This window comes from Catharus ustulatus, chromosome 10, assembly GCF_009819885.2.
Source record: "Catharus ustulatus isolate bCatUst1 chromosome 10, bCatUst1.pri.v2, whole genome shotgun sequence".
Lineage (NCBI taxonomy): Eukaryota > Metazoa > Chordata > Aves > Passeriformes > Turdidae > Catharus > Catharus ustulatus.
The window spans coordinates 10,288,335-10,309,281 of NC_046230.1; the positions used below are offsets into that span (position 1 = coordinate 10,288,335).

Genomic DNA, 20,947 nt, shown 5'->3' on the forward strand with positions numbered 1-20,947 from the left:
ATTTAAAAGATGCTCTTTCTGTAAATGGGAGGAAGCACAGACACTGATGAAGATGGATTAAGATTCAGATTCCGCCAGACAGTGTAAAGAGTAATCACAAACAGACTCAAATTCCACAGGAAAAAGGATATTTCAGTCATATCTCCCCTGTGGGATTGAACTTAGATTCTGCAGTGCAGGATTGATAAAGAAATAAAAGAAAGGAAGAGCTCAGCTAGGTAGGAGAACAATTTAGGATCCCAGAAGTACCTGCCTGTACTGCATATTATTTTATTTTTTAAAAAAACACAATCAGGTATGCAGCACATTCCTTCTGTATATGATCTCAAAAGGATTTTTTAAATTATTTTTTTTAAGGATGAATGCAAAATTGGTGGAGTTTTCAGGTTTGGATTTTTCTTCTTTTTTGAGAAAGAACAGATTTGTCTAGTTTCACTTTTATTTTCGTCTTTTCAGAAAATCCAACCCACTGCCCTTGTAAGATTTTCTGCATGTGTCTGTTGCCTTACAGATCTCATGTTTAGCCTCAGGCAGAGTTCAAGAAGAGTTTCATGCTTATGATGTAAGGATAGAGATGAAGGTTTGTTTTTCAGACAGAACTACCCTACTACACTGTCCTGCACTTTCCTTAGGAGGAAGAGGTTTACAAGGTTCAAAAGGAAACCTAGGTCCTCCTGGTTTGAGTGTCCCAGGAATCTACGGAACGCCTGGGGAACCTGGACTAATAGGTCTTCAGGGAAATATGGGATTACCTGGTCCCAAGGGACAGTCAGGAAGACCAGGAATCTCTGGATTGCCAGGTAAGGATTCCCCAAGTATTTGTTTAGATGAAGCAATTAGTTTAGTCTTGGCAGAAAGGTGTAGCAAAAGGGTGTGCAAAAAGGTCATGTTTTTCTGGACTGAAGATGCTGAAATATTTTTCCCTCAACAGTATTCATTTATCTTTGAGATTTTATGGAAAACTAATAAATCATTCTTCCTTAAATGGTGAGTATATCTTGAAGCTCTCTTAACACAGTGTGGAATTTTCTGTAATAGACTGAAAACGGTGTTTTACGTGGATTTTTATACAGTAATGTCCTTGCAGTAGGATGTGAAGTAGTTAATATTCAAAGCAACTCTCCCAGCACAATGGAAGTGCAAAGTGTTTAGTTCTTACTCAGCATCCCTTTTCAAACAAATAGTTTGTTATGCCGTCTTCTTTTTTCTTGAAGTTTCAGATCTAGAGTCTGAGAGAGTTGAGTCAATCAAGCTCTGTCACTAACCAGAGCTAACTTTAAGTAAGCTAAGTGGTCCCTATAGGGTTGATTTGTTTGGTTTTTGTCTTTCAGAAATATGTTCAAATTTGTTTTGAAGAATAAAAAAAAAATCAGTCATGCAATGCTTCTTATTTCTAACAGATTTTTCCTTAATATCAAATCATTACACTGTGGGAAGGAGGTGGAACATACCTCTTTATACTGAGAATCTGTAAAGCATTTGATAAACATGTAGCACTTGACTCAGTTATGCAAACATAAACTTCTGATGGCATTTGAGGGAGTTGTTATTCCCAGCTGGTCTTTACTCCTGAGCCAGAAATGAGTGTCATTTCCATAAATCTCATAACCAATCTCTCATCCCTGTGTGGGTATCTCATTATCCTTAGAGTTAGCTATTTTATTCATTGGTAGGAGCTGTTGCAGCTACTAGTTTAGGTACTTTGGAGGCTGTAAGTCATGATCTTGTGGTTAAAGATGGGAAAACTGGTATGGACAGTTACAGAAATGGAGAAAAAAATAAAATAATTAAACAGTGAACTGACAGGCATAAGTGTAGTTTTCTGAAATAATGTTCTGTTTAACTGACCAAATACTGACTATTTTGTTCCTTTTGCTTCAATTCCACAGGTGCAAGGGGAGATCCAGGTGCAATGGGACTGTTAGGAATTCCTGGACCCCCTGGCATGGCTGGAAGACCAGGCAGCCCAGGAATCAGAGGCAAGTGACCACTGTATCTGCCTTCATTATTACTCAGAATACAGGAATTTCAATGCTCAAGTTAGTCTTGTGATCCACTCTTGCGTATGTTATCCCTCCTGAGTACAGATGTTTTACTGGAATTTCTTTGAGTCTTGGTAAATCTCTCTTCTGTATATGAACAGTCTGCAGACTGAATGACATCATCATATTTTTCAGCAGTTTTGACTTGTCACCTTTTCTTTTTAATATATTTTAAGTGGCTGTCGATTTGCTGAAAAAAGAGCAGAGAGCCTTTTTGCTGGGTTTTTTTTCCCATCCTATATAGATACCATTATTATATTTATTTAACAGATACAAAATTATGTTTGTTCACTATAATAAATAATTTCCATCTCTTGCCATAATCTGTACAATGATTGGAGCAGTTAAGAAGCTAGTTTAAGCTGTTAATTTGGAATGTATTATTTACATATGTAAATTAAAATTGCTCTTGAAGATTGGCATTATCTGGTTTCCTTTATTATATCATCTAGTCAGGTCTCTTCAGAAAATTTCACTCTATTTTCTTGCAGGTTCTCCTGGCTTCCCAGGAATAAAGGGAAGAAAAGGGTTTCTTGGAGAAAAAGGTGAACCAGGTGATAAAGGTTTTCCTGGACCATCTGAGACCTTGGTTGCTATTGGGGACAAAGGAGAACAGGGTTTAAAAGGTACACATTCATTGTTCTGTCATTAAAACTAGTCAGGGTTGTCATCTGTTTTTCAGTTCCAGTGAACTCTAAAATATGGAATAAACGGATTCTACTGCTAAGAGTACTCACGTGGTTTTGAAATAATTATTGCTCAACACCAGAACTGCCTTCTTATTTATGGGATAGTTGGATATTAGGATATTACATTGAATATTCAGTTAAATTTCAACAAGTCCTAATTCCTTTAAAAAGCTCTTATTTTTATGTTTAATAATTTATCAGTAGTACCAGGAGGCTTCTGTACATATATACATTCAAGTTTTTACACATACATCCTGTGAGCACAGAAATGGCTACACTTACCAACCAGATGCTGGATTGCAAAGACGTTAAATCTGCTCAGAAATACTTGATTCCAGAAGAACTCCTTTGTTTGCAAAGTCTGTATTAATATGGACTCTGTATATGAGCTGTACATGCTTAACCCATACTATCTGGGTTTTTGTATCCATGTTTTCCTATGGAAGTTTTCAGGAACTTCCTATTGTCTGCACATGAAAGTACAGAAGGTGCTAGAGTTGAGCTTCTGTTTTGTTTATGTGTGTTCAGAGTGAAAATCCTATGCTCTACTTCTGTTTCATTAGCTCAAAGAGTTATAAAATTTTAACCTTTGTACAAAACTTATATTCTAAGATGTTGTTTTGTAATATTTTTTAAATGAAACTTCATTTTAGGAGCTCGAGGCCGAATGGGTGTGAGGGGAGAAAAAGGAGATGTTGGTGTGCAAGGTCCCCCAGGTGTTGATGGGTCTGAAGGAATGCCTGGTCTACCAGGTATGGAGTATGTATATTGAAAATTACTGTGCCATGTGGACAGACAGATACTGCTGCTCCAGTGCACACCACTACAGAAGCAGCACTATATTCTCTCTATTAACTTTCAAACTTTCCTGAGAATTGTGAAACTGGACAATTTCAAAAGCTGCTGTTTGAAAGTCATAACAGCTGTCACCAAATGATTCTTTGTTTTCTTTCAAATATAGACCATTGTCTGGGATGACAAATAGAAAATAATATTAAATCCTGAATAGCAATAAATTCTAAAAGCTGATGAAACCAATGAATAAAAATAAATATTTCTAAAAAGTAAAAAGAAGTTTGAATTTGAAATATTATTTTTAAAATAAATCTAAAATATTATAATTTTGCACCAAAAATATTTTAGGATTTTTTTTTTTGTAATTGCAGATGAATTGTATTTCCCATTTTGAAACTGACATATTTGACTTGTATTTCAAAAGTTAGCAGATTCCCAATGAAAAGCAGGTTGAAAAATGTCAGGCATTGTCACACTGGAATTTAGAAAGACTGTTCAGAGAACAATCTAGATGTATCTGGATCTTTTAGTCATTAAACAGAGTGTTAATTAAGATAAATTAATCTCCAGGTAAGTGAGTGGGAGGAAAATTGCTTAGGTCACACTCAGGAGCTTTTTGTAATGTACTAGTCATGAGAAATCAATAATGAATAAGTAATAATGTGATATTTCCATGCACAGAAACTAAACTTGCAGTTCAAGCAGTGAAAGGAGAGTCCAGTGTGTAAATACAAATTCATGATCTTGATCAAATTCAGCTAAAATATATTGCTGTGGCTGCCCCAAGTGCTGTGGTCACAAACCCTAATGTTGATACATAAGGTATTTGTTTTTTCCTTGACTTTTTGAAAACAATAATGATAATTTTATCTGTGTCTGGGGCAAAAGGCTCCATGCTGATTATCTATAAAATAGTAATACACCAAAAGAAGATGTGTGGTAGAGGATTTTGTATCCATGACAGCTCTAACATCCAGCCAGTGTCTAAAGCAAACATGTGAAGATGACATTTATTTCTTCACCTTGCAGGAGCCAAAGGCTTTATGGGTCTTCCAGGGACTCCTGGAGGACAAGGATTCCCAGGTGCACGCGGAGACAAAGGGGACATGGGAATTCCAGGTCATTTTCTCTCAAGGCATATTACAAATTCATAGAGCTTTATAGAAGCATTTGCACAGGTCTGAGCTGTTAGTGTCAGCACCCCACACAATACTTAGACTGGGATTTATTCTTTAGTACCCATAAACTTACCTTCACCTCAGTATTTTCTTGACTTGCAGAATGCAATTCTCCCTCTCTACCTAAATGCTTTATTTTATATATTGTTACATGTAAGAACCTCTTTTAGAAATAAAATCACAGTTTAAATTACTTTAATGAAGAATTTATATATATATATATATATATATATGTATAAGCAATAGCTCACAAAATATGAGGTGTGAAATGCAATTATGATCCTTTAAGAATGGTATCAGTATTGGTATTTTTCCAGGTCCAAAAGGCCAGAAAGGATCTCCAGGCTTTCCAGGACCATCAGGTGACCCTGGTCCACCAGGCTATGGTGGCTTTCCAGGTGACAGAGGAGATCCTGGGTACCCATCTGCTGGGCCTCCAGGAGAACCTGGTCCAAAGGTATAAAGGCAGGGGAAAAATTTTCTTGTTAGTCAGAGCCTTAGACTATAGAAACAGAGCAACAACATGTAAGCAAGAGCTGCAGAGTTTACAGAAATAGGTTATTTGTTAGTGGTAAGAAATACAAAAATTCTATTGTGTTATTACTCAGGAGAAATATTTTATTTCATTATATTTCACTTCTGTGCAAGAATTTCTTATTTATGAAGATGAAATATCTTGAAGTAACTTGCTTTCTGTAAAAGTTCCTAATTCATTAAGAACAAGAATGTTAAAAAGTACATGAAAACCTCATCTTAGCAAATGCAAAAGTTTTGTAATCTAAACTTGTACTGTTTGATTTTGATAGTCTGGTATAATCCTTGCACAAGATTTTTTTTTCTTATTAATGTGTATTACATTCAGTATATGTCATATTTGGTCATATATATATTGCTAAGAGCAAAGCAGTATTTTTAACTAAGATCAATTGGATAGTTAAACTCCACATGCTCTGGCTGTTGAATAACTGGAAGTCTTTTTACCTATGAGATCATCTGAAATGCATGGCTGAGGTTGTAAATCCCACTATAAATCCTGTAATCTTTCTAAATGGTTTGTTTGTTTTCGGTATCAGCTGGGTAGCCCCAATGAGGTTACTTACTGTCAAAAAAGTTAGTAGGAATTCAAGGAAAAAAAAATCTCATTTCAGTATTTTTTATAGCTGCTTATTAACTAAGGAATGGATCAAAAGAAGGTTTGGATCAAAAGAAGAGCTGGTAGAATAAAATTGAAGGAAATCTGTGCCAGGGAAAACATCTAAAAACAAACTGATTTGTAAATGTTAAAAATAGATCTTAGTTATGTCTAAAAGATCAGTGGTATTATGAGAAGACCTCATATTTGGTCTGCTTTGGTTTTTGTCTGAAAATCTTAATGAAACATCATTACATGTACTTAACCTTTTAAATTGCATGTGATTTTTCTATTCTTCACTGTGATTATTTACCTATGTATGTGCAACTGTTTGTCAGGGAGACCCAGGTCCCCCAGGAGTTTTTGGCAGCAAAGGAGAAAGGGGCTCCGAGGGTCATCCAGGACTTACAGGAACATCAGGACCACGTGGGACCAGAGGGGAAACTGGAGGTGCAGGAATTCCAGGTATGGGGTACTTTTGGAGGGCTGCTGAGCTGGTGACATGCTTGTAGATGAAGAGAATTCCTCCAGCTGCACAGTGCTGGGGTGGCACACTGATTTATGTTGACTGCTGTAAACCTCAACAGCTCCTCTGTGGTCAGGGCAGCCAGGCAGCTTGTGTCACCTTTTGCAGCTGACCAAAGCAGAAACAACAGCAGAAACAACAGGAAAGCTCTTAAACTGAGTCTAGATCTAGGGGTGATGCCATTTCCCCTCTGCCACACTCTTTCTTCTTACAGGGACCTGTGGACCCCCTGGAGATGTTGGTGATAAAGGACGCCAGGGCCGCCCAGGACGGCAGGGACTCCCAGGCCCTCCTGGTATGGTATATAGCATCTCTCCTAAATCACTGCCATGGATTTGGGATTTCATTTCAGTTTGAGGCTTTCTTTATCTCCTTTGAACAGCCCCTTTTCAATGTTACCAGTTCAGCTGAGGCAAAAAGTTTTCATTTTGTTTCAGTACTGGAAAGCTTTTTGCACTTTTTTATTTATAAGTACTTATCCAAGGATCTCAAGATGTGATATCCACAGGTTTATAAGAAAGGCTTAGGTTCTTTAGGTTCAACCTCCTATAAGACAGTAATAAACTAAGATATAAGTAGATGAAGAAAAGAAAATTAACTAGAGTAGAAAGAGACAGGGTTGTAGTTTTCTGCTAAAGCAACAGAACTGAAACAGAATTTAAAATACACTTCAGGGGTGGTGTGTATATGCAGCAAAAGAGAGGCATACATTGAAGGCTTTATTATGTATGTGAAAATAGTGGGGGTGTTAAATCCACTGAAGTCCAGTGAGCTCAATACAAGCTATATGCTGTTCTATACCAACACAGCTACCCCTATCTTTGAAGTAGTTGAGCTAATTAAATGTTAATTAAAGGGGAGTCAAATCTTCTCACTGCAAAATTTCAGAAGTAAAAATTATATTGTGGTCCATTGTAATTCACAGGTGCCATTGGAGTCCCTGGAAAACATGGACTTGTTGGTGAAAGGGGTACTCAAGGTCAGGATGGTATGCCTGGTCCCCCAGGATTAAAGGGAGAACCAGGTAACACCAAGGAAATATTTTCATTCTATTTTACAATTGGGTTTTTTTCTGTAGTTATAGTCACAAGGATTATTTGGGAAGGATTACTAAGGAGCTTCTGTGGAGCCAAAGCTAAGTTTATAAGTAGAAGGTTATATATGTTTTTCTGTGTAATTTTTGTACATGTTGTCAACAACCCAAGTGCTTTATAAATGCTCTATTGTACATGTGTTGTAATGTCACTTAGAAATGTTCATTTTTGCAAGAGTCAAAGTACTGCTGTTAACAGTTCTTATGGGTTTAATCTCAAAGAGATAAAAGAACCAAAACCCTTTCAAAGGACTCTTCTCTCTTACATGAATATAAAATAAAAAGAATCACAGTGTTTCCCTGCATGAAAAGTGAAAGCTTCCACGACCTAAACCTTGGGTTGTGAAACCTTTCATTTAAAAGTCACTCCTGATCTTATCAATGTTCAGATAGATTTAGTCCTACACTGAATTCTGACAGAATTTTACACTGAAAATGTTTATTTGCATGTTAGTATCAAGAAGATACTGAGAGAGCATCCACAGTATTTAGAAAGTTTTTTCATGTTGACTTAATCACTATTAACTATAGGTATTTACATTTATTTTTCTATTTTTCTTAGTAACTAAATTAAATGCCAATTTTTTCTGTTTTTTTTCTCTGAAAAGAAAGAAAAAGCTGCTTTTTGTAGAATGTACATCAAATAAGATTGATCAATAAGAGTTCTTCCTATAAATAAAAAACTTTAAAAATTAATTTGTGTTTTTGTATATAAGAAATGGAAATAATACATTTTATTTTACATACTGCTAAACTCTACTTTTTGATTCAGCGATTTCTGAAAAAATGTATGAAATGTTAGGAAACTGTGATGTTTTCTAAATATTTTGGACTTTTGAGTGTAATGTGACCCCATATTTTACAGGACCACCAGGGAGAGGGATCCCTGGTGTTCGAGGTATTCCTGGACGTAGAGGTGAGTTGTCTTGTCAAAAAACAGCAGCTTAATTTTTAAATGCCAGAACCATCATCAAGTCCCCTCCTGCCTTCAGGTGCTTGAAATGGCACTAAGAGTGTCAGAGGAAATCAGGAGTGATTCTGTGCTTTTGATCAATGGTTTGGTCCTGTATATTAAATGTCAAGAGATGTTGCTTGTAAAGTTTAGATTGCTGTAAAAGGGAAATAAAGAAGCTGACTTCTGTGGTCTTGTGAAGATGACATACACATTCCAGAGCTTTCGAAATTTTATTGCAATATATAATTTGATTAACAGAGGATGCTTTTATGAAAACAAGACCTTTCTAATAATAAGCATAGGTTGAGAAAGCTGAAGGGGTTGCATTTTAATTTTGTTCAACTTCCCTTTTTTATTGATAAACAGAAGGGACTCTTCCCATTTTTTCAGGTATTACATTATATTTCTAGTGCTGGTAGAAATCCATTGATTTGCTTTACTTTAAAAAAGTAAGATTAAAGCGCTGTAAGATCAACTTCAGAACAATGTCCTTTTGGAATAGTCTCTTAGTTTGTTGCATTCATATTGAAGCTTCTATCTGAGATTTAGTTTAAAAGGATTTATTAGTTCTGATTAAAAAAAAGCATTTCTTCTACTTATTCATCAATAAACATTCCCTTCTCTGGTCTATTTATCCTTCTCTCAAGTTTAGTCCTTGGGATGAAGTGGAATGGGTTTTTTTTATTTGTGGGATTTTTTTAATTTAAAAAAGTGGTGTGTACTTTGCTGTGAGTCTTGTTTTCTCAGTATTTTGCTTTAGGGTAGCAAGGTGGCTTTGGGGACTTCTCAGTACTAAAAACAAGGGCTGAATTCCACCTTTGCCATATTGGAAACACATATTCGGAGTTGTCACATCACCTCACTGTCTTGACAGCCTTCCCCACATGTAATATTCACACTTTGCAGGAATCAAAGGAGACATGGGACTGCCTGGTTTTCCTGGGCCTCCAGGTGTGAAAGGTCATCAGGGAGATCAAGGGCCTATTGGACCTCCTGGATTAGTGGGGTTACCTGGATTTCAAGGTGCCACAGGCATGGCAATCACTGGCCAGAAAGGGAACAGAGGAATTCCTGGTGCACATGGAAGACCAGGTGTGTTGTTGGAACTCTGAAAGGATATTTGTCTGAAAGGATATATTGATAATTGAAAGTAGAAGTCAGCCTATCCAGAATTTAAGGTTGAAAGGGGAATTCCCCCAAGAGAGTTTCATAATTAAACAGGTCCCTTTAGCAGTAAATGCAATATTACCATTGCACACAACATGATCTATGCAGTGGTATTTAAATAAAAATAACTACGCTTTTGAGTCCACCCAATTGCATTATCTTCCTTTCCTCCCATGTAGTCAGTAGGGCAGCTGAGATGCAGCTTTAACAAAGTGAGATAGCACAAGTGGCACTTAGGGACATGGTTTAGTGAGGACATGGCAGTGCTAGGTTTACAGTTGGACTCGATGATCCTAAAGGTCTTTTCCAATGTAAATGATTCCGTGATTCCAGACTTAACTACAACTGTAGGATAGTAAAAAACATGTAATATTAAAGAGTACTGTAAGTTTTGATCTTAGATTAAATTAGCAAGCTAGGAAAAATTTGTTGTTTTTTTTTAAAAGTGTTTATATTTCCTAGGATATCACTGAGTTGATAAATATGAGTATAATTATGGAGCCGCTGAATGTTGCACTGTGTTGTGTGCAATCTATGTGAAAAGCTGTTGGCAGTAGTCTTCACTTACTTTGATGTTTCTGTATAGGTGCTCCTGGTTTTCCAGGCCTTCCTGGTCTTTCCACTCTCAGCATGAAAGGAAGCAAAGGTGCCCAAGGGGCGGATGGAATACCAGGGCCGAGGGGCCCAGCCGGTGACATTGGCCCTCCTGGTCCCAAAGTCAGTGAAAGGAATATTGCTTCTTTCTTACTGCATTGATAGTCTGCTCTGACCATGAAAATAATACCCATTAAAATACCCTCCAAAATCTCAAAACAAACAACAAATCCAAACAAACATCCCTTCCCACCCATTTTCACAAAAACACCTTGTAATAGAGGAAATACGAAAATATATATGAGAAGCAGATTTTATGGATTTAAGAGAATCAATAAGAATTGGTATGTCATTTCTTTGGCTGTTATGTATTACAGGATAACATGAACAATAACATCACTATTTCTAACATGCTTAAAAGTGGAGCAGATAGTTCTAGTTGCAGCATATTCTGTGAACATAATGCTTTGAATATTGTGAACAAAAATGTGTTTCATTGTGTGAAGATGCTGCTCCTGTTTATTACTGATGTCATGTTTTGCAGGGCATAGAAGGTCGATCAGGCTATCCTGGTGCTAGAGGGCACCCTGGATTTCTTGGATTCCCAGGTGTAAAAGGTATTCATATATTTCTTATGTACATCCTGTGTGCCAAATACAATCATTTATATGTTGAGTTATAATAGTTTTTGTCTATGAGGGGTTCTAGAGACAGGAGGTTTTGCCATGAAAATCAGGATGTAAGTCAGGTCTAAATGAAAGCATTCACTAAAAGAGTTTTCACTGAGGTACATGCTCTGGTGGGTCCAAACTTATGTGCAGGTGAGGAAGGGCTGACACAACAACAACATCCATTTCAGGCAAATTCAAAACAAGATTGTCCTTAGTGACTGATGAGCTGTAAGGACTTTGGCACTGAGTCTGCCAATTGGAAATATCCCACCAATGCTAGAAAATGTGACTTTTTGAAAACCTTGTAGCTACAGAAGCCAGGAGCATTTAATCATAATTGCACCACTGGGTCCTCTGTTTGCTGTAAGAATAGTTCCAATTATAATCTAATTTACAGTTTATCAGTGGATGAACTGTTAACTGTATTGGGTTTATTAATTTCATATTCCTGAGGGTAAGTTTAATCAGTAGCTGGCTAAAAATCCTTTTAATTTAGACAATTTTCTAGTGATTTAAATATGATGTAGACCTGCATTATTCCAGTATTCTCATTTTTCAATTGCAAGATTTACAGTCACACAGAATTGTCATTACCTGTTTAACCTACATTTCAGTGATTCATGCTAACTATTGTGCATTTTAAATTTGTTCTAATTGGCAAAGTCACCACACAGACAGTAATCTTTCTTAAACAACAAACACTCACTTCATGTATGTCAAATCTTCCAACTTGGTGTTAAAAATACTTCTAAATTATTTTTTTGTTTCAAGCAGAACTGTGGAGCATAATCTGAATGTAACCTCATATTGTGCACAGTGAAAAGAAGCACTTACCAAATTCCTCACCAGAAACTCTACAACTGTCTTAAAGCCTTCAGTATAACTGACAGTTGGGTTAAAGGGAGCTGAACTCCACTTGAAGGCTGCAAATCCAGTGACAAAATTATGTAAGATAGAAAGGACATAGTCTAAAGTTGAGAACTTAAACTAGGTCTGTCAATCAACCCTGGTATAGACAGGCATGACAGTATCATCTTATAAATTAAATGCACTTCACCTCTAAAATACAGCTACAGCAGAGGTGAAGAAACCCACTTCCACATTTCAAATTAGTCTCTAGGCTTTACCTGTGTGTTACCCTTTGGGAACTTTGCATGGACTGTGCAGGACTCTTCAGTAAGCCTCTGAAACTTTTTTCACTTGTTTTGACATTTTAAACCACAAAGATGTATCTTCAATCTTCCCTTTTAGGAGAAAAGGGTAATCAAGGACCCCCAGGACCACAAGGTGCAGAAGGGCCAAGGGGACCAAAGGGCCAGCATGGTAACCAACACTTCTCCTTCCAATCCCAACTGATTTAGGTTGATTTAGTCAGGTTTTTTTGGTTTTTTGGGGGTTTTTTTGTTTGTTTGTTTGTTTTTTGTAGTTTGTTTGCTTTCTCTTAATGTACAGCAATAGATCTTCAATATATTTTTGCTGCTAGGCCCACCTGGAGTCTCTGGAAAAACATTCTCCATACCAGGAAGCAAGGGTCCTCCAGGACTGCCAGGAGTCCCAGGAACACCAGGTGATCAAGGAGTTCAAGGGATTCCTGGACTACAAGGTGATTTATGTTTTTACCTCTATGCATGTCTGTGTGTGCTGTTTAGCAGAACATTTTGGGTTGGTGGAAAAACTTCTGCATAGAAAATTGACATGTATTTAAAAAGACCTTACCATATTTAAAAATAGCTCTTTGTACCTTGTTAACACCCTGATATTTATAACCTGTCCCATTCCATCAGCTTTGCACCCCAGGCAGGGAGCTCTTTCAGGGGGGCAGGCCTGCTGAAGTCATTTTTCTGCAGTACACTCAGTATTTCCTTGAAATCTTCCTGATAGGAAAGCTGATGACACTTAACACCATAGATAGTCTGAAAACTTAGTAAGTTCATGCTTTTATTCTAACATAGATAGATTTATGTGGGGATTTTAACTTTATTCTTTACCAGTTATTAAAATCTGTATTAACTACTGCCATATCCCTCTGGGGTTTTTCTCTTGGCTGTAATTTAGGACCTAAAGGAGTAAAAGGTCTACCAGGACGATTTGGTCTTCCAGGTCATCCAGGATTGCCTGGTCCTAAAGGAGACAGGGGATTTCCAGGACAAAGAGGTACAGGAAACAGAATCTCTGTTTGACCGGTACTACTGAATTTACAGATAAATTGTATTGCTGATTTCTGTAAATCCTGCCTCCTACATGTATTGAGATTCTGTAATTTACAGAACATTTAAAGTGGCTTTAAGGACATATGTAAGCTCATTCTTAGCTTTTAACAGATGCATGTTCACAACTGAAATAATAATTTACAGAAATATGCTTTGACTGCTCTTCTGTTATTAATCACTTCTATTTAGTCACTTGAAATCTCTAGGTATCAGAGTGCCTTTCTATTACATCAAAATAGAACCATCAACTTTTATTTAAGCATCACTAAATAGTTTAACTTTAGGCAGTTTTTGGTAAAAAAATGGCTGTGGTTCTTTAAAATACCTCACTATTACGTGAAGCTATGCAGTGTAAAGCTGCCTGAGCTAGTTCTGAAGGAATTCCTACATCTGTAACAAATACTGCCTATTTTTAAATTGTATGTTCTTATTGGTAATTTTTTGTTAGTTTTCAAGCAGTTTCACTAATTTAAAAGAAAATTCAAACAAAATTCTAATACTTGCAGACATATTTATTTCTCACCCACAGGACAACCTGGATTGATTGGCTTTCCAGGTCTGCAGGGGTTACCTGGATCACCAGGTACTCTCATTGCTGGGCCAACAAGAAAAGGATTTATCTTTACCCGGCATAGTCAGACAACAAAGATTCCTTCGTGCCCACATGGGACATCTCAGATCTATGTTGGCTATTCACTGCTTTTTGTACAAGGAAATGAACGAGCACATGGACAAGATCTTGGTACTGTATTGGTAAAAAATTTCAGATTGTTTTCTTAGAGTCCAGTAATGCTAAGTTGTCATTAAGCCAAATTTACAGTAAGTGTCTGAGATAAACATTGGTTTCAATCATCCGTCTCCGGAGTGGTCTGGAGTCAATTCAGGAATCATGGTTTAAAAGACACCTTTCTTGCCTGCACTTCTATATTCTCTTCTTGATATCCCTAGAGTTTTTTGGGGAGGAATTCAGTTATGTATGGATAGATGTCTAGTATAAACTTTCACATTTGCACAGGGCTGACAGTAACACCACAGGATGTGAAGGAGAATCTTGTGGGTTTTGAAGCCTAAGTAGGATGCTTTAGGGTGTGAACAATGTCACCAGAAACTTTTATTTAAGCAGCTGAATCCCTGCCACTGTGTGCAGGACTGATACCATTCAAGAAGATTGTATTATTTTAATAGATTTCATTCTTAGCCCTTGTTTGTTATATAGGTATTTTTGTATAAATCAGAAGCATTTTGCTTTCAGATAATTTTACTGTACAGACACTTCTTATAGTTACTAACTGTTTTAATTCTTCCTATAGTAGATTGAGTGTCATCATGTGTCGTTCTTCTGGTCACTGCACTGAATTTAATGCCCTATCTGTCACAAACCTCTTCACTTTTGTCTTCTAGGGACAGCTGGCAGCTGCTTGCAGAGGTTCAGCACCATGCCATTCTTGTTCTGCAGCCCCAATGATGTTTGTAGCTTTGCTTCTCGCAATGACTACTCCTACTGGCTGTCCACTGCAGTGGTGATGCCACCAGACATGGCACCCATTTCTGGCAGGGCATTAGAGCCCCAGATAAGCAGGTAAGAGGATAAGAATTTTAGCTTTTCTGCCCTGGAACCACAGAGGCATCATAAATTGTTTTAAGTGGCAAATCTTAGGCAAGACCTGCCCATCTCAGCCAGTACAAGCACTGACTTCAACGGCCTGGTTTTTGATTATTCACCTAAGCATGACAAATATTCAGTGATACTCTCAAGAAAAGTTGGAATAAAGCTACCACAGGGCCTATTGCTGCAGGGCCAACATAAGAAAATGGCACACTGTCCTACTGCTTGCAGGGATTGTTTTCTTAAGACCCTATCATTATGGATGTTAGAGACAGACTGATATTAAATAAAGACAGCTTTGTTATTTAGAATTATAGCACAAATGAAGTTCTGCTTTCAGTTCTGGATGATGTATTTACTGTAGTTGGTGAAGAACATTGTAAACTGTGCTGAAGGTTCTCAGCTATGAAACATCCTTCTGCAAGTGTGGACCTTTCCAGATGCTTAGAATAGCTGAGAACAATGAAGAACAACTTAAGAGAAAAGTTCTAAAAGCATGAAAGACCAAGAGCAGCAGAATCCAAGGCGGAAGGCAGGCTTTGCACTCTTATCTTCTGCCCTGCCCTACCCAGTTGTTGTGTTCCAGTAGCTCAGATTCAGTTTCCTCATTTAGGAAATAAAGATTACTTTTTCTAATCTTACCAAATAAACATACAGAAGTACAGAACTTTGAACTAAACCAGAACAACATAAAGCAGTGAGCACATTTTGCTCATTACTTTTTTAAAGGCAAAATTAAGAAGCTTAAATGTTCTGAAATTACTTCCCATCTTAGAACAGTTTTAGTCTGGTCTTACTAGTAGAGATTGCAAAGCAATTGCAAGGTAGGATATATGGGGCACCTTCAATTTACTTACACCTCATTAAACACAGAAACCTGTGTGAGTAGTAGCATTTATAGCAAGGTATGCTATGCCATGAGGTAGCTAGGAAGCAGGAGTTTGTTCTGCTTTCTTATTTTCTCTCGTGTCTGCACTGAATGTATGTGCTTTCCTTCACAGGTGTGTTGTCTGTGAAGGAGCTGCAATGGTAATAGCAGTTCACAGTCAAACAACTGTAGTTCCTGCATGTCCAGATGGCTGGATGTCTCTCTGGAAGGGTTTTTCTTTTGTTATGGTAAGGATATAACAACTTGAATTATTAATTTTGTGTCCTCTCATTTTCATTGGTGTTTTCGGCTGTTCGTAGCTCATTTGTTTCTTAATAACTGTTAAATTCCTGGGGTTTTTTTGCCTCTGCCAAGAAGTAGAAAATAATTCTATTAATTCTTATTAAATTCCAAAAGCATAGAAACAGCTATTCTGATCTGTTCACAAAAACAGATGGCAGGAGGAAAAGTGGAAAAGATGAGAGAAGTACTAAAGGACTTAAGTCTGACAAAAATAACTGCATGCATTCACTTTCAAATGTTATGCTAAGATCTAGGAAGCAGTTTGGGGAGTGGAATGGTTAAACTGGTCCTGGACACAAAAACATAGAAATAAGTGACCAACTTCCATGCCAGGAAGTTCTTTTAAAAATCACATTTGAGGCTGAACTGCACAGAAAGCTAAGATCAAAATAAAAGCAAAACACTGTCTACAGAAAACTGCCTCATTAATTTTGATGCCATAAGTAGATGTACATGAAGAAAATGCATAATGTAACTGCAAACTGAGAACTGCTTAGGGGACTAACAGTGTATTTATAATAGGGGATGTAGCATTTAATCTTTCTTACCCGTGTTTGTGGGATGTCATAGGGATGCCAGCAAATGAAGGTAGAAGAATTTTAAACCCCTCTTTTTTTGCATAATGTAAAGTTCTTTTAGGTCTAGGGTCAAATTTTTGTTTCTCCTGTGATTTGGCCCCAAGTAGTCATAATAATAAACTTGGAAAAGAATGAGAGAAATTTTTAGCATTTGGTTAAAACAATTTGCTTGTTTCCAACATCAGCAAAGTTAGATGGTATTTTCTAGCCAATTTTAAACTGTTGTAGGTTATTTTAGAGCTACTTCTACAAGCATTTACCAACATCAGAGAAAGAAAATGCCTTTTCTGCTTTTTGTGTTTGGGGAAATGATCAATGCAACAAAAAATATGAAAACACACCCCCACCAATTTTTTTTATATGTAATGTAGTTGCTGTTATACTCAACTGGACAGAAGGCAGCTTTCTAGTCTTTGTACTGGTTAGTTTCATGCATTTCATCAACCTGAAGAAGGCCTTTGCAGGGACTTAAGAAATACCATAACTGCTTGAATTTTCAGAAGGCTTCTGTGCTTCATTGTAAGTTTTATCAAATGAATCTGCAATCATTTTATTTTGTCCAAGATATACCACTGAACATATGGTATGTTTTAGAAAGAGGTTTGCAGTTTACTAAAAGCTGATGGACAAGATCTCATCAAAATGTTTTGGTGGTTACAGTACACGAGTGCAGGCTCAGAAGCTTCTGGCCAGGCATTGGCATCTCCTGGATCTTGTCTGGAAGAATTTCGGGCTGTTCCATTCATAGAGTGCCATGGCAGGGGGACATGCAACTACTACACAAATTCCTACAGTTTCTGGTTGGCATCATTAAATCCAAGAAGAATGTTCAGGTAAACTGTACTTCCTGCATCCCAGTGCCCAAGGAGTCAATAAATGCCTGCAAAACTTGTGGGGGCTTCCTCTATAATCCCCTTCAGGTTAGGCACCCCTTTTTGTTAGGTGCAGGGTCCTTCTGTAGCACACAGATGTTTGAGCCAAGAATGTCAAGGTTGTTGTCAGTAATTCCATATCCATAGTCTCATTGTCTCTCCCTGTTTTTTAAAGAAAAAAAATGAATGTTTGGGTTTTTTCTTCTAGGAGACCTGTGCCACAGACTTTGAAAGCAGGACAACTAGAAAATATCATCAGTCGTTGTCAGGTCTGCATGAGGAGACCAATCTAAACAGTGCCCACTCTTCACAGAACATGAAACTCTGATTTATGACAAAGAATTGCCTAACTCTGAAGAACTATAATTTATTAAAGTCCAGCTGCATCTGGAAAGAAAATTATAAATTGCCAATGCAGCACTGTGGTGAGGTAGGGCAACAGTTTGACTTTTGTCTTTGCCAAATGACAAAGCACTTTGTTGGAGGAAGTCTGTAATGGCATCTGCAGGGGCATCTGCTGAACCTTGTCATTTCTGAGCCGCATCTTCACCATTAAACTACAGCATCACCAGATCTTTAATGAAAGATGTCAATGCTGCCTTGTGTCATGTGCTTCTCAAAGGGCAAGACAAACTAAACGCTCCTGTATCAGCTTACATATGTTCAGTGTTCCAAGTGGATATCATTTCAGATGACAGTCTGGCACTTATGAGAGATAAGGTTCAATAGGAAATATTTTCAGTGCACTTTTAACTATATAATGATTCATGAAGAGTTGGTTTGGTTTGGTTTTCTTGTCTAATAAACAAGTATCTCCCCACGTACCTCACCCTTCCTCTGGCTGGCAAATGGGAATACAAAGCTTTTTGTATCACTGTGATGATAATGGTGCTTGACTGGCCAGAGAGGGAAAAGAGCAGGCACTGGGCAGGCAGGACAGTGGTGACAGGCACTGATTGTGTGCTCCAGAGTGACTGTGGCTAAGGGCTGACTGAAGAAAGTGTTGGAAAGTTTTCTTTAGGTTCCATGGCTTTTGACATGGATCATGCAATCTTTGAGTTCTTCAAAGTTGGCAGTATTGGGCCTCTATTATGATCACATGCTTTTTTTCCTCTCCTGAAGAAAAAACTATTTACCATATAATTTTGGATTTTGTTAGAATTAACAATTACTGTATGGCTCAAGGGCTCCCATGGCATTATCAGGTTATTACACACCCCTCAGGATGTGATTTCTAACAGAATCTTTATTTCCATTTTACAGCATTTCATATTTAAATATTTATCACAAATTGTATTCTGTATTTAAATATTGAGCATGCATATCTACAAATGAAACCATTATTCCATTCAGATAAATGTATGCCTCCAGAATTTTTAAAGACTGATATTTAAATTGTACCATCTAAGCACTGACTTATATACAAGAGAATCTAACTGTAAATGAACATAAATACTTGAAAAGCACTTTCATTTGCTCATATAAATTATATAAAATTGTAGCTCTGAAGTTTTTTTTTTTATATTTATAACATTGCACTTGCAAGGCTATTTAAAATTGTAATGTTGACATTTAAAATGTTAATATTTTTTAATACTTGCACAATTTATCAGAATTTCAGTATTTAGTGTTACAGAAGAAGCCTAATTCATCTGATTAGTTCTGTAAATGCACCATTTTAAATGTAGGGTCTAGAAATTCAGTGAAATAACCAGGATTTCTCATTTAGGTGTTTTTTTAAGCCAGTGAAATTTTATATTTTTTCTGTTAAAATACGTGCATTGTGTTTGTTAGACTATTTGAATTTTCAGTGTTAACCTAACTAAAAAAAGGTTTTGTCTGTGTTCTATGCCAGTTTCTTATGATGGAGCTAATGTGAAGATACCATTTACATGAACTGAATGGATATTTTAAAATTGTGTGCTTGAACAGTCATAGTAATTCTGTTTGCAAGGTATAATTGTGAATTTACAGGGTTTTATGAAGAATCTTTTTGCAGATGCACTACTGATAAGAAGGTATTACTGTCAAGTTAATATTTAGTCTTTCATTTGAGTCAACTCTGGGGTGGAGGTTATCTTCCTTAAAACAATCACATACTAGACTTTTCCATAAACTCTGAAGTTTGCTTTAAATACTCAAAGATAAAAACCACACCTGTTGCTGGTAGGTTGTTGGAGTGCTAAGGGTTTCTTTTTTTCATTAAGGCTCATTGCAGTCATTCAAAGGCATTGTTATAACATAGAATCAATAACTGTGGAGACTTTCACGTAAAACTTGCTAGTAAAATGCAAATGTGAGTACCTAAGGCTGAAGTCTGCTGGAAATGTGTCCAGTAGAGAATAATGTGTAAGGAGAAGGGAATGGATTGTGGCTTTAAAGTCCAAAGGTAAGTTACAGAAAATTGTGTCTCGTAATATAGCATATAACTGGAAGTTTTGCCTCGTTCTCAGTTTTGGATTCTGCTGCTACTTTTTGTGTGGCCTTCAACAAGTTACTAAAGAAAGATATTGATGAATAGCTCTAGATTTTGAGTGCTCAAATTGAGTCTTTCAAAAGCATTAAATACAACTGCAGGGACACATGTTCGTCAAGCCTGGCTAGACACTGGAAATCAAAGAAAAACTTAGAAAAAGTTGATGTTAACTTCTCACTGCAGCTGCAGATTGTTTTATTTCCCTACTGCTAATGGTTGTTGTGAGGATTAGTTAACTGATGTCTTTAAATGCTTTGGGAGCCTTAACAGGAAAGTGCTGATGAGGTGCAAGCTGTTAATATATTGTACTGAAATAATGGACACATGAGAAATTGGGAATAATGAGCAAATAAGGGGGGCTGTATTCTGCTAAATGCAGCCAAATAAAAATATTTTGACTAAATAAAAGATCCATTTCTATGTCAGCTTTTTTTTTTTCCCCTTTCCAGTACTAATGATCTTGTCCACCACCTGTGCATATCAAAAAAAGTGATATCTGATTAAAACACTGGGGGTGGAGTTTGTGCTCAGAAAGATACTCGCTCTCTCTGACCTGGATCACACTGCAAATTTAGCACTTGAGTGTAAATACCCCAGCTGGGTCTCTGCATGTCAGCTTTTTTCCTACATATATTCCTACATAGGTTGTTGTGATGAGCTCAGGTTTTTCTTCTTATCAGCTGGTTCAGGGCTGTTCTGGATTCAGTATGAGAATTTACATTACTAACTGATAATTTATATGGCTAACACACCGATGGTTAGGTTGTTGCTCAGTAGTGTTTACTCTAAGTCAAGGACTTTTCAGTGTCCCATGGTCTGCCAGTGAGGAGAGGCACAGAAATCTGGGAGGAAGCATGGCTGGGACAGGTGCCCTGAACTGGCCAGGGGGCAATTCCACACCACAGAACGTCGTGCCAGTAAATGGACTGGGGAAATTACCTGGAAAGAAGAGGCTGATGGTGGATCAGGGAGCAGCTTGGCATTGGGCAGCAGGGGGTGAGCAATTGTATTGTCATCACTTGTCTTACTTGTGTTTTTTCTCCTTCTCTCCTTCTCCTTTTTATTACAATTAGTAGTAGTAGTATCATCATTATTTCTACTTTATTTCAATTAGAGAACCATTCTTACCTCAACATGAGTTCTATTTTATTTTCTTGATTCTCTTCCCATCCCATGGTGAGGTGGGATGTGG

General features: G+C 37.2%; 1 protein-coding gene across 1 annotated transcript in view; it reads left to right on the forward strand.

The window, feature by feature from the left end:
• Positions 1-20,115, forward strand: part of COL4A3 (collagen type IV alpha 3 chain) — a 57,606-nt gene extending 37,491 nt beyond the window's left edge. The window contains exons 32-52 of the mRNA XM_033068910.1: positions 633-800; positions 1,890-1,979; positions 2,534-2,668; positions 3,385-3,483; positions 4,556-4,645; positions 5,022-5,161; positions 6,175-6,301; positions 6,577-6,657; positions 7,288-7,386; positions 8,321-8,371; positions 9,317-9,502; positions 10,164-10,294; positions 10,716-10,788; positions 12,094-12,165; positions 12,326-12,445; positions 12,898-12,996; positions 13,582-13,794; positions 14,454-14,631; positions 15,660-15,774; positions 17,068-17,240; positions 17,488-20,115. Of these exons, the coding sequence (XP_032924801.1) occupies positions 633-800; positions 1,890-1,979; positions 2,534-2,668; positions 3,385-3,483; positions 4,556-4,645; positions 5,022-5,161; positions 6,175-6,301; positions 6,577-6,657; positions 7,288-7,386; positions 8,321-8,371; positions 9,317-9,502; positions 10,164-10,294; positions 10,716-10,788; positions 12,094-12,165; positions 12,326-12,445; positions 12,898-12,996; positions 13,582-13,794; positions 14,454-14,631; positions 15,660-15,774; positions 17,068-17,240; positions 17,488-17,572 (2,525 nt within the window). The 3' untranslated portion in view covers positions 17,573-20,115. The remainder of the gene's footprint in view (positions 1-632; positions 801-1,889; positions 1,980-2,533; positions 2,669-3,384; positions 3,484-4,555; positions 4,646-5,021; positions 5,162-6,174; positions 6,302-6,576; positions 6,658-7,287; positions 7,387-8,320; positions 8,372-9,316; positions 9,503-10,163; positions 10,295-10,715; positions 10,789-12,093; positions 12,166-12,325; positions 12,446-12,897; positions 12,997-13,581; positions 13,795-14,453; positions 14,632-15,659; positions 15,775-17,067; positions 17,241-17,487) is intronic.
• Positions 20,116-20,947: the final 832 nt, after the last annotated feature.